General features: G+C 59.3%; 1 protein-coding gene across 2 annotated transcripts in view; it reads right to left on the bottom strand.

Annotated features, from left to right (window-relative positions):
* PLPP4 (phospholipid phosphatase 4) overlaps window positions 1-13,932 on the bottom strand; it is a 43,666-nt gene that overhangs the window by 14,428 nt on the left and 15,306 nt on the right. Inside the window, exons 2-5 of one of the 2 annotated variants that reach the window (XM_080641748.1) lie at window positions 12,451-12,559; window positions 8,707-8,797; window positions 3,675-3,738; window positions 1,746-1,870 (exon numbers count right to left, since the gene is read on the bottom strand). In XM_080641748.1, coding sequence (XP_080497874.1) covers window positions 1,746-1,870; window positions 3,675-3,738; window positions 8,707-8,797; window positions 12,451-12,559 — 389 coding nt within the window. The remainder of the gene's footprint in view (window positions 1-1,745; window positions 1,871-3,674; window positions 3,739-8,706; window positions 8,798-12,450; window positions 12,560-13,932) is intronic. The other variant, XM_080641749.1, reaches the window with a different exon arrangement.

The following is a 13,932-nucleotide window of genomic DNA, read 5'->3' as shown; positions in this document are numbered from 1 at the left end:
CGCACCCGAACGCTTGGGAACGGCGGGCGCTGCAAAATGCTGGGGTCAGCATCGCTTATCCCAACCCTCACCCCCAGGAACGGGGCGTCACCTCCCCACTCACCACAGGGAGGTCATCACAGAGCTGATGCCGGGCAGAGCGGGCACTGCCACCCTTCCAAGTCTCACTCTCTCCACCACACCTCCCTGCACCCCACTCTCTCCACCACACCTCCCTGCACCCCTCTCCACCACACCTCCCTGCACCCCTCTCTCCACACCTCCCTGTACCCTATTCTCTCCACCACACCTCCCTGTACCCTATTCTCTCCACACCTCCCTGCACCCCTCTCTCCACACCTCCCTGTACCCTATTCTCTCCACCACACCTCCCTGCACCCCTCTCTCCACACCTCCCTGCACCCCTCTCAACCACACCTCCCTGCACCCCTCTCAACCACACCTCCCTGCACCCCTCTCTCAACCACACCTCCCTGCACCCTTCTCTCCACACCTCCCTGCACCCCACTCTCTTCACACCTCCCTGCACCCCACTCTCTCCACACCTCCCTGCACCCCTCTCAACCACACCTCCCTGCACCCCTCTCTCCACCACACCTCCCTGCACCCCTCTCTCCACCACACCTCCCTGCACCCCTCTCTCTACCACACCTCCCTGCACCCCTCTCTCCACCACACCTCCCTGCACCCCTCTCTCCACCACACCTCCCTGCACCCCTCTCTCCACACCTCTCTGCACCCCACTCTCTCTACCACACCTCCCTGCACCCCACTCTCTCCACCACACCTCCCTGCACCCCTCTCTCCACCACACCTCCCTGCACCCCTCTCTCCACCACACCTCCCTGCACCCCTCTCTCCACACCTCCCTGCACCCCACTCTCTCCACCACACCTCCCTGCACCCCACTCTCTCCACCACACCTCCCTGCACCCCACTCTCTCCACCACACCTCCCTGCACCCCACTCTCTCTACCACACCTCCCTGCACCCCACTCTCTCCACACCTCCCTGCACCCCTCTCTCCACCACACCTCCCTGCACCCCTCTCTCCACACCTCCCTGCACCCCACTCTCTCCACACCTCCCTGCACCCCACTCTCTCCACAACTCCCTGCACCCCTCTCCACCACACCTCCCTGCACCCCACTCTCTCCACCACACCTCCCTGCACCCCACTCTCTCCACCACACCTCCCTGTACCCCTCTCTCCACCACACCTCCCTGCACCCCTCTCTCTACCACACCTCCCTGCACTCCATTCACACTATTTAGTCTTGGCCTTAAGGCTGGTCCCAGCTGGAACATCTCTAATAGATTACATATCTTATGTAGTTATATATGTATACATATGTGTGCTACATAGTGGTACAGACACACACACACACACACACACACACACACACACACACACACAGTACTGTCCCTGAGGGAATAAACTTGAGCGGTTGAACCCTGAGCTACAAGGCAGCAGGCCCAGTGCGCACGGTCCAGCGCCCGAGTCACGTGGACGTGGATGAAGGGTCACGTGTTACACCTGCTGAGCAGCAGCAGCAGCACATTTCTAAGCACTGGAGCCTCGTCCACGCTTGTCCTGCAGCTGAAGGTCCCGTTTGTGAGCCGACGCCCCCACAGTGAGGAGAGACGAATCCCCCCCCCCAACACTCACGCCCTCACTGTCCCCCCGACCTGACCCCGCAGGGCAACCGGGAACGGTGGGGGAACCCGTGTCCCGCGGCACTTACAGGAGGAGTGGATGCTGGGGAAGCTCTTGCGGCCCTCGGACACCAGCTCAGGGTCCCCCGTGCAGTGCATCTCCGCGTTCATCACCCCATCTGGAAAGCAGCGGTGAAAGAAATCGGGGCGCGGTCTACAAAAGACACCATGGACACGTTCCATATAAAGGCTGCCGTCACGAGCCCGAGCTGACCCCGCCAGCCCCTCCGCCACACCCTAATCCTCCACCACACCCCAATCCTCCGCCACACCCAGCTCTGCCCAGGGTCCCAAACACGACGGACGGACAGACAGCTGGGGTAGAGCTTAGGCCTCGGGTTAGAGAAACCTGAGCTGAACACCTGCTCAGCCGCCTGAGTGTCCTGACCTTGGGGAGGTCAAGTGCCTCCTGAGCCTGTTTCCACTACCTACAAGGGGAGGCCTGAGGGGAACGGGGTTCAGGAGGAACCTCACTCAGCGCCCGTGACGTCGGCACCCCACCCGCCCAGGGCTCTGCATTGAGGCTGCGTCGGGATCCAAGCCTCAGGGGGGCTCCCGTCCCTTCACTGGGACTCTGGGTGGCCGGCTGCCCCTCTCCAGACAGCAGGGCTCAGCTACCCCCCGAGAGGACCCCGAAGGTCCCGGTCCATGAGCGAGCACCCGGCCACGCAGTGCGGTGGGAGGGCGCCCTCCGCAGGGATGGAACCTGTGTCCCGCGGGCACTCACAGGAGGAGTGGGTGCTGGGTACTCCTCCTGCCGCAGCCTCGGCTCAGCTCAGCCTGGGACCAGATGGTGCTGCGCGCAGCTGTGCGGGTCCCAGGATCCCGTGACAGCCCTGCGGCAGCCCCTGGGGCATCTTCACTTTATAGGTGCAGAAGGCAGGCTTCGGAAGGGTACACCCCTCCAGGTCACACAGAGCCAGCTGTGAACCTCCCCCCCCAATGGGTTCCTGCACCCACACACCTCACCCTGCCTTTCTGCCTCCTTCCAGGGAGGGTTTTCTCCCAGGCGTGCAATGGCCGATGGCCAACCACCTCTCATGGAGCCACCGCGGGCATGGCTGCGAACATGGGGCCCCTTTTCCGCACGCGCTGGGGCACCGTTCACACACACTGGCTCACGGATACCCCCAGCTCTAGGAGGTGGGCTCCAGTAATCACCAATACCATGCCAATAATCAATCCCAGTCATCTCTCAGAGGTCCTCCCCTACTGAACCACACCCTCCCAGCAGGCAGGCCTGAGAGCCAGCATTTCAGCAGGGCCCCTGGCAGCTCTAAGCATGGGCTGCTCTTGGGCGCGGCAGCCCAGGTCACGGACCGCCTGCCCGACAGGTGTCCCTCCCCTGCCCCCTTGGAGCCGGCCCGCACCTGCCCCAGGTAGATGATCAGTAAAGGCCGAGGCTCTGGGGTGGGGGAGATAACCTGCCTGAGGCCAACACCTGGTCAGGGCCCAGGCAGGTCTGGAGTTCAGGCCTTTTGACTGCTCTCCTCTACGGAGACCGGCTCTCCCAGGCCGGCAGGGAAGAAGGCAAGACACGGAGAACAGAAATCACTTCCCAGGAGGGTAAGAGCATCTCCATGCCGGTCCACCCTTCTTATCCCCGAGAGAATGATAAAGGGTGACCTTATTGATTCTGGAGGCAAAACCGATGAGCGAGTGGGGGTCAGGAGGCCCTGGGAGCACAGGATGGACTGGAAACACCGGCCTTGGCCTCGGCCTACGAGAAAGTGGAGTCGGTGGATCCCTCTTTACTACCGACCTCCCGCTTCCTGAGACAGGGGCTGCGAATTCCAAGGGGAGGAAAGACCTGTGCTGAGGACACAACCCCGGGACAGCATTGGAGGGGAACCAGCCGAGCCGGCATCCGCCTCGTGCTGCGCCCTCCCTGCGGCCCAGGTGCCTGCACAGGTGACCCTGAGCGCCTCAGTCACCAGCCGTTTCTCTGGGGAACTCACCTGCCCACGATCAGCTTAATGGTGTTTGTGCAGACGCCGTTCAGAGCCAGAGCCAAGGACACGGCTGCGAGACAGAACCACAGACAGAAAAGTGACCAGCTGGTCTCAAAAGTCAAAATCATCATCACATCACAAAACGCTACTTCCTTTACGGCGCAGGGAGACGAGCCAGCAGCTTTAAACACGGGGATGTTTGGGTGGCGAGCAAAATGTGATTAGGACAGGACTTCGGAGAGCGACTCATAAAATTCTGAGTCCTGAGCCGCGAGATGTATCTCCTCCTCGACTGAATGCTCAGTCTCACCGAGGAGCCATCTGTCACGGGCAGATTTAAGGCCGCACAGGCAGCTTCTTTTGCTGATAACAAAAAGCGTGAACTTCTCATTTCCTCCTGCAACCTTCTCAGACACAATTCTCAGGAGAAAGTCCTTCTGCAAACGAGGACACTCCCATTTGGCAATTATCCTTTCTATTGTGTTGAACTTACTGGGGTGACGTTGGTTAATATGGTCACGTAGGTTTCGGGCATGGACTGCTGGGTCATGTGGTAGCTCTAGTCTCAGCGTTTTTGAGGGACCTCCGTATTGCTTGCAGAGTGGCCGTAGTCTCCCTTCCCACCAGCAGTGGACGGACGAGGGTTCCCTCTTCTCACAGTCTTGCTATTACCTGTCTTGTTGATAACAGCCCTTCTAACAGGCGTGAGGTGGGTTCTCACCGTAGTTTTGATGTACATTCCCCTAATTGCTAGCGAGGTTGAACATCTTCTCACATATCAATAGGCTATTTGTATATCTTCTCGGGAGAGGTGTCTGTTCAGGTCCTACGGCCATTTTTTCTACTAGTAAATCTTTATTTTGAAAGTATTACATATGTTTCCTTTATTCCCCATTGACCTCTTCTAGCCTGCTCCCGCCCCTGACCCCCGATCCCAGGCCCTCAGCACCCCTTGTCTGCACCCCTAGGTCATGCATATATGCATACAAGTTCTTTGGTTGACCTCTTCCCACCCACCCACCCTATGGCCATTCTCTTCTTGGGTTGTTTGGCTGGTGTTGAGTTTGTTGAGTTCTTTATATATGTTGGATATTAAACCTTTGTCGGGGCTCCTGTTTGCAAACGTCATCCCCCATTTGGTCGCTGCCTGTTTTGCTGTCGCTTCCTTTGGCTCAGCAGAGCTTTGCAGTTTGAAAGCGGCAGCTGCCTCCTGTTGACCTGTCACCCGTTACCCAGCGGGCGGCTGTGTCTGAGGTGAGGAGTCCCACGATGACCGGGTGGGTTCTGAGAAGGCCGGCCTAAAGCACCAGGAGTCCCGGGACACTTCGTTTAAAATACCCAGCAGGGGGCTCTCCCGGCTCCGAAGGACTTCGATGCGTGAGGGACAGGCCATCCGAGGGTGCGAGTGACGGAGCCAGGGAGCTGCCCCTGCAGGGACGTCGTCCCCGTGTTCATGGCGACCTCACACATGGCGAGTCCGTGTGCGGGAAGCTCAGATGCCGTGCACACCGAGAGCCCTCGGACGCCCGCCCCATTGCTTTGCTGAAGGACGAAGCACAGGCGCCGCCCTTCCCTCTGGCAAACAAAGGGCTCAACAGGAGCCGAGATTTGTGTGGGAACAGCGGTGCGGGGACATTTCCAGGAAAGGTCTCCTTGGCAGAGAAGGGGATCCCTGGTTTGTCTTCATGCCGCTTCTCCCGGAGCCATGACAACGGACAGGCTGTGAGGACACCAGGACATGACTGGGTCTCCCCCACACCGTGGTCCGAGGGCGCACTGCTGTTCTCCAGCCCGTCCGACTTCCCACCTGGTCCTGGCCTGGCCTCTGGCACAGACAAGGTCTCCGGGAAGAAGCGTCACCAGCTGAGCTGCCAGTGCCTCAGGGAACTTTAAGGGGAGGTGTCCATCCAGAACCCCACACCTCCGGCCTCTGCACCACTGGCTCGCTGCCGCACAGAGCGGGTCTTTAAAAGACCCAAGTAGCCGAGCTGGAGAGCATGTGCATGTCACGTACCGCCCACAGCTGGCGGCCTCACTCCTGACCCGAAAGCTGGAAGGAGAAGAAAGGAGGGGGGATCTGGGGTGACAATAACGAGGGCGGACGGCATCTCCTCATGAGAGCAATGGTGAGCTACTTGCTGCCAGAACCACAGCCAGACCCCTCATCTGGAAGTGACCCGAGTTATTTCCATCTGAATAGCACCCAGGGCATCCGCATGGGCCTCTCACCGGCAGGCACCAGAGAGAAGACAGCGGAGTTCAGATGCAGGAAAGGCCGAGAGCAGGAAATGAGTGACCTGATCCCGGAGCTTCCTGACTGACAGCAGCCGGGGGTCTGGTGTGAGGGCTGGTCTGCAGCTCTGCGGGCTCGAGAGGCCAGCACGCAAGCCAGGCTGTCTGCTGACAAAAGGCAAAGCCACGTGGTGTGAGCTGGCCGGCAAGCGGCCCGAACCGAGGCGCCTGCTTACCAGCCGTGGCCCTGCGGCTCCCAGGCCCCGGGTCACTTTCGCTGCTGCTGGGGAGTTAGCACTCCTTCCATGACAGGTTCTCGTCCCACAGACAGTGTTCTCTGCCTGTGTCCCTTGAGGCCCGAAGCTGCGTGGGCCAAGCCTCGCTCCTCTGGTCCAGCAGCGATGCACAGAGGCGGCCACTGGGCCCACAGAGAAGGGAGTGCGTGGCGTCCAGTCTGCGGAAGACGCCCGAGGAAGGGGGCCTGGGCACCAAGCCCCTCACCGGGAGTCCTGAGTTCCAGGCCCGGGAAAGGCTGCTCCTAGGCTCTGCCCGTGTGTGTGTGTGTGTATGTGTGTGTGTGTATGTATGTGTGCGTGCGTATATATGTGTGTATGTGTGTATGCGTGTGCACGTGTGTATATGTGTGTGCACATGTATGCGCGCATGTATGTATGTGTATATGTATATGTGTATATATGTGTGTATGTGTGTATATGTGTGTGTATATATATGTGTATATATATGCGTGTGTATATATGTGTGTATATATGCATGTATATATGTATGTGTGTGTGGTGTGCATGCATGTGTGTATGTGTGTGTGTGTATATATGTGTGTGTATATATGTGTGTGTATATATATGTGTGTATATGTGTGTGTATATGTGTGTGTGTATATAATTGATTTCAGAGAGGGAGGGTTAGAGAGAGAGAAACATCCATGATAAGAGAGAATCATGGACCAGCTGCCTCCTGCACGCCCCCTACTGGGGATCAAGCTCACAACCCAGGCATGTGCCCTGACTGGGAATTGAATTGTGACCTCCTGGTTCCTAGGTCGACGCTCCGGTCCTGGCTTTTTAAAGGCCTCCCCTCCGCCCCGTTTCTACGGCTTCCTAAAAGGAAGGGCTTTTTAAAAACACCAGGCTCTCCCTCATTTCTCCAGGGCAGGCTCTCATCTGTTTAGGCAAACAGGACGCCTGATACCGCCCCCTCTCTGTTCCTGTGCAGGAGGCGGGTATGGGGTGCAATTTCGAAATGCCGCCTCAGGAAGACTTACCGAGGGCGAAGAAGCCTGGATAAAGCCACGGAGAGCTCCTTGCTGCCATCGCCACAGCCAGGCCTCAAGAGCCACTGGCAAATCACCACGAGGCCCTTCCCCACAGTCCCAGGTCTTGGGGTCTCATACCAGAGGGGAGATGAAGAAACCGTGAAGGCAAGGGGTGGGAATGCAGACGGGTCAGCCACCGTGGAAGACAGTCTGGAGTTTCCTTAAAAATTAAACATGGAACTGCCCTCTGACCCAGCGATCCCACTTCTGGGACTATGTCCTAAGCATCTGAAACCCCTATCAGAAGGAACGTGTGCAGCCCTCTGCTCATCGCAGCACCATTTACAAGAGCTGAGATCTGGACACAGCCCAGGTGCCAGTCAGCAGACGAGTGGATAAAAAGCTGTGGGACGTCTACACCATGGAACACGACGCAGCAGTAAAGAAGAAGGATCTCTGACCCTCTGAGACAGCAGGGAGGGGCCTGGAGAGTATGATGCTGAGTGAAATAAGCCAGTCAGAGAAAGACACGTATCCCATGATCTCACTCATAATGTGGGAAGAAAATAAACTGATGAACAAAAATAGATCCAGAGACACAGAAGCATGGAACAGACTGATGAATCTCAAGGGAAGGCAGAGATGGGTGGGGGCATGGGAAGAGATTAACCAAAGAACTCGTATGCATAAATGCAAAACCCACGGACACAGACAATAGTGTGGTGAAGGCCGGGGAGGGGAGGGGAGAGTGAGGAGGGGGAAGGGGTCAACGGCGGGGGGTGGGGGGGTGGGGGAAGGGAGACATCTGCATACTTCCAAGAATAAAGACAATTTTTTTAAAGTGAGGGGGAGGGATTTCCAGGTCAATTGAGAAGGCCCCCAACAGGACATCCTGGGACCACAGTGATACCATCCTAACCCAGCCCGGCTGCTCGGGCCATGGGTGGGAGGGGCTCGGTGCCCCGGCTGGAAAAGCGGATCTCTCCACCTCAGCCTCAAAAACTGGGCTGCGTGATCACCAAACCCAAAGCCACAGATGAGCAGCCGGGTCCTCGCCTGGCCTGCGGGAGGAAGGGGGAGGCATCCACGGCTGGCCGGAGATACAACTTCCACGGCCAGGCCCGAGAAATGATGGAGCCAGGGTCTCTGGGAGTGTGGACGTGGTCGGTTTCTGAGCTGCCTGTAACGTGGGCCTATTCGCCACAAACGTGAGATGGACAGGCAGTGGTGACAAAGTGTCAGGTTCACTGTCTTTCACCACCAAGAGCTGCCCTGGGCTGAGCCCCAGCAGCACCGGTCTCTGAGGGAGGCGGAGCTAATGTTCAGCACAAAGGACAGCGGCCACGGGCTGCAGGGGAGGCGGTGCTGCTTCCACCTGTGCCCTGGACCTTCCGGGCTTACAACGCATCGTCTTGCTTCTCCCAAGCTTGATTTGATCCAGAGAGAAGTTACCTGAGAGCAACTGAGGTGTTCTTAAACCCAGCCATCTAATTCAGACCTGCCCCACCCCTCAAACCAGAACCGTGGATACTCTACCTAGGAAGGCTTCCTTAATTTCAGTCTTGTCTGTTCGCCGGATAATTTTCACCACACAGATCACAGCCAGGGGCGTGAGGAAAGAAATGGCCTGGAAGAGAGAACAGACAGTCCCTGTGAGGACAGCGCTGAGCCATCAGAGGCTGATGGGTCATCAGGGCCAGAGGCTGATCGATATTCAGGACCAGTGGCTGATCGACCATCAGGGCCAGTGGCTGATCGACCATCAGGGCCAGTGGCTGATGGATCATCAGGGCCAGTGGTTTATGGGTCATCAGGGCCAGTGGCTGATCGACCATCAGGGCCAGTGGCTGATGGATCATCAGGGCCAGTGGTTTATGGGTCATCAGGGCCAGTGGCTGATCGACCATCAGGGCCAGTGGCTGGTCGACCATCAGGGCCAGTGGCTGATGGGTCATCAGGGCCAGTGGCTGATCGACCATCAGGGCCAGTGGCTGATGGATATTCAGGACCAGTGGCTGATCAACCATCAGGGCCAGTGGCTGATGGGTCATCAGGGCCAGTGGCTGGTCGACCATCAGGGCCAGTGGCTGATGGGTCATCAGGGCCAGTGGCTGATCAGCCATCAGGGCCAGTGGCTGATGTATATTCAGGACCAGTGGCTGCATCGGGTTCCCTGGTGGATGATCTGACTGAACTCCTGACCCCACCCGAGGAGGAGGCTTTGCATCTATACTGCAGACTCCAGACACTTGAACTGAGGGCTGATTGCAGGTTGTAATTGATGTATAATTGCCAGAGCCGTGTTTCAAGTGGTGGCTTTTCAAACAGAAAGGACTCGTCTGTAATTATGATGACTCGTCTTTACCAGGAAGCCCCTCACGTCCTTCCCTGCAGCAGGTGGGGGGGTGCTCTCCCCTCCCCCCAGCTCTCCCGCCACACGAGAGCCCGTGGGGCTTGCTCAGCGTCCATCATTCATTCCCCTCGTTGTTCTGCTGAATACCCATCTCCGCACAGCAGAGACCAGTCCGTGAGCAGGAACGTTTTCTCTTCCTTTCCTCATGCCCTTTCCCGCCCGGACCCACAGCACACAGACGCGCAGGGAGCACCGGAATGAACCAGGAGGTGGGATTCGGGTGCAAACAACACCCTGCAGAACCCGCTGTGAGGCAGGAGCTCTGCTCAGGTGCCACAGGCACAGAGTCCCTGCTCCTCGCCACGGCCCAACCTCCCTGGGTCCCCTTGAGACTCCTCGATAAGGCTGAGGACACAGCAGGTGGGAGTGGGCAGGCTCTGAGGGAAGGCGGTCTGCCTCCCACACCTGGTCTACAACGAGGAAGAGGGGCTTCCTAACAGGACAAAGCGTGGCCGGAAGGTACGTTTGTCAGGACAGAATTCATCCATACGAATGGGCTCTGCTCCTCCTCCAACCAGAGCTCAGAACATGGGGGGGGGCAGCGGGGGGACGAGGGGGTTTGGGAACTGTCTGCAGAGACCGTCCATGAGACCTGCGAACCCCTCTGCTCACTGTTCCTTTCTGACCACGGGTGGGAGTAGCGAGCCTGATGAGCCCTCTTATCAGCTGTGGCCCCAAAGGCCTTGGCTGTTCACACCTCAAACAAGCAGGTCTTGCCCCCGAGGGCATTCAGGAGAAGGTGCCAGGTCTGTGGCAGCTGCGGTAAGAGACTCAGAGGGAAGCGGAGCAGCAGAGGTTGCCCGGGGCCACTCGAGAGGCGACAGGAGGACACTCACTCCTGGGGTGTCTGGACGTCTGGGACGGTTCCACCAGGCCCAGAGCTCTCCCACCCGAGTCTGCAGGTTCCCTCAAGCACGCGCCCAGGACAGGCTGGGCTCCGTCTCCACGGCGCTGATGCTGGTGACAGCCCGCTCAGACCCACTCGGTGTGTAAACAGCAGTGACTACCCTCCTACAAAGGCCTATCTGTGGTTCCCTGTCTTTGGACATAAGAACTGGAAGCAAAGAAATGTGGACTTGGGGAAGTCTGCAGCAGCTTGCTCCCGCAGGCTCACGATCAACCATCCCACATGGAATAAATAAATAAATAAACAAATAACCACCAGCAACGACCGAGGGCACGCTCACGTCCAAAGTGAGAGTCAAGGTCAAGACGTCCTTGGCTCCTTGTTCCTCTCCCGTTAGGCGCCGCAGAACAGGCCTCCACACCCCAACAGAGACGCAACTCAGTGACCGCAAACGGCTCTGCCGTGACCCACATCACGCCTTAAACAACTGAAGAAAACCTTCCAGGACAATCTGGATGATGTACCCACCGTTAGACAGAAATAAGACCCAGAAAAGAACCGCAGTTGGGAAGACTCTCCCAAAGAGGCTCAGAATCGGAGCGGGAGTTTGCCGAACCATCGGGAGGTGAGAGCACACCCGGGAGATTCACCGCTCAGGCTCGTGGCTCCGTGGCCACGGGGCGTCTCAGCACGGCTCCTGCCTCAGCTCTCCTGCTCTGCACCCAGAAATCTGCAGCATTTGTATCTAGACTTTGAAACAATCCATTGCTCACCTAAGCCCAGGACCCAGGCACAGATTTCTCACATTACCCCACACGAACACTCATCTCTACGCTATGTTTCACAGCACAGGAAACTTGAAGAATGGGGGGGTACATGATAAAGAGAAGCTCTCCCCATGGAAGCCATATAGTAAACTAGCAGGACACACCCCGGTCCCTTTATTCTAGGATTCACAGATTTGACTTACAGCCAAAATGGAAGAAGTCCCATTTAATACTCAAGTGTTAAGTAGTGATCTCCTTATAACCACCCTAGTTTTTAATTCCTCTGAGACTGATGAAAATCCAGTTTATTTTCCAGCAGAAAAGCAATGATTAAAAAGCGATGAAAATAAGACTGGAATGCTCACTAGTGCTCTGGGCCGTTGAAGTAGTTTGCAGACACAGAGACCTTCCCGTCATCGCTAATGACGAGAGTTCCCCCATAAAATCAGGGGATCTCTTTCAAACGCAACCATGTTCCTCCCGTGCTCTGGGAGAGCTTTGGGACCAGGGCCGCCGCTGTCTCCAGAGGCAGGAGGGCTGGCAAAGAGGGCTTCTCTCCGCCCGCAGCGAGGCCCGGCACCAGCCAGGAGCCCTGAACCCGGTCCCAGCCCGAGGGCAGCCTCGCCGAAGGGGGCTCGGGGCTGGCTGCTCAGGTGGGGTTCCGGCCCTGCCACTCACTCGCTGGAGTGCAGTTCTGCATCTGCAACCGTGGAAATAAAGACCCTCCTCCACGGGGTGTGGGTGGGGCTCACTGAGACCGTCTGCCCACGCGTCAGCAAGGGCCTGCAAGGAGGGGGCCTCAGAGGGTGCGGCTGCCGCGGGGCAGGTGACGCACAAACACCCCAGCGTATCACCGCCACGGGGACGCTGGCCCGCTCATTCCAGAAGCCGAGACCCAGGCACTGCCCAGGGTTGGCGTCACGCCGGGCGCCTCGTCGGTGGCCGGCAGCTGACCAGCTGAAACCCGAGGCGAAGACCTCAGGCGGCTGCAGTTCCCGGCCGATTTCACTGTGAATATTGGGGACAGCCCAGCGCAGCTCGGCGGCAGGCCCCTCCGCCCAGCGCCCGCCATCACTCCTTCTCACGGGAGCCGGCGGCGCCCGCCACGATTTGGTTTTGAACTTGAACCTGATGGACTGCTCACCGTCTTTCTCTCAGGTGGCCCGTCTCCAGGGGGTTAGAAAGGCTGAAGGGGAAACTCACTGGGTTTGTCCTTGGGAGAAAGGCCGGCCAGCGGGAGACCTGGTACTTACAAACATGAGGCGGGTGGGGATGTTGTCCGACTGCACCAGGGGGTTTTTGTACAGCCAGATCTCCTCCGGCTGGATGACTCTCTGGAACGGGTCCAGAAACTCCGTAAAACTGAAACAGCAAAGAAAGATGCGTGAGGGCAGAGAGCTCGGCTGATGTCTCAGTTCCGGGAAGGCCGAGTCCTCCTCACCCGCTGGGAGGACCAGCCTCCCCCCCGCTCAGGGGAGGACCAGCCTCCCCCCACCCCAGGGAGGACCAGCCCACCCCTCACACCCCCAGGGGAGGACCAGCCCACCCCCCACCCTGGGAGGACCAGCCCACCTCCCCCACCCCAGGGAGGACCAGCCCACCTCCCCCACCCCAGGGAGGACCAGCCTCCCCCCCCCTCAGGGGAGGACCAGCCTCCCCCCCCCTCAGGGGAGGACCAGCCTCCCCCCCCCATCAGGGAGGACCAGCCTCCCCCCCCCTCAGGGGAGGACCAGCCTCCCCCCACCCTCAGGGGAGGACCAGCCTCTCCCCACCCTCAGGGGAGGACCAGCCTCCCCCCACCCTCAGGGGAGGACCAGCCTCCCCCCACCCTCAGGGGAGGACCAGCCTCCCCCCACCCTCAGGGGAGGACCAGCCTCCCCCCACCCCAGGGAGGACCAGCCTCCCCCCACCCCAGGGAGGACCAGCCCTCCTCACACCCTCAGGGAGGACCAGCCCACCTCCCCCACCCCAGGGAGGACCAGCCCTCCCCCCACCCTCAGGGGAGGACCAGCCCTCCCCCCACCCTCAGGGGAGGACCAGCCTCCCCCCAGCCCAGGGAGGACCAGCCCTCCTCCCACACCCTCAGGGAGCATCAGCCCACCCCCCACCCTCAGGGGAGGACCAGCCCACCCCCCACCCTCAGGGGAGGACCAGCCTCCCCCCACCCTCAGGGGAGGACCAGCCTCCCCCCAGCCCAGGGAGGACCAGCCCTCCTCCCACCCTCAGGGGAGGACCAGCCTCCCCCCAGCCCAGGGAGGACCAGCCTCCCCCCACACCCTCAGGGAGCATCAGCCCACCCCTCACCCTCAGGGGAGGACCAGCCCACCCCTCACACCCTCAGGGAGGACCAGCCCACCCCCCACCCTCAGGGGAGGACCAGCCTCCCCCCACCCTCAGGGGAGGACCAGCCTCCCCCCAGCCCAGGGAGGACCAGCCCACCCCTCACACCCTCAGGGAGCATCAGCCACCCCTCGGGAAGAGGAGGGTGATGCTGCCCCAGCTGGTGGCTCTCAGCCCCGACCAACTGGGCAAAGACAGAAACAATGACAGAGTTGGCGGCATCTTCCCTCGCCACCTGCCAGCGTGGACCGATTCTGGGCATGAGAACAGCTGTGAGCGTAACATGCAAAGACCCTAAGAACCGGGGATTCCAAAGTGAAAGGGTCTAGTCCTGCCTGATGCCGAGCAGGTGCTCAAAAGAACTGATGGAGGAAGGAATGGCCCCTCTCTGATTT

Source organism: Plecotus auritus, assembly GCF_963455305.1.
Source record: "Plecotus auritus genome assembly, chromosome: 9".
NCBI classification, from domain to species: domain Eukaryota; kingdom Metazoa; phylum Chordata; class Mammalia; order Chiroptera; family Vespertilionidae; genus Plecotus; species Plecotus auritus.
Note: the sequence above shows the minus strand (reverse complement) of the source record. Positions and strands in the feature narration are given on the sequence as shown.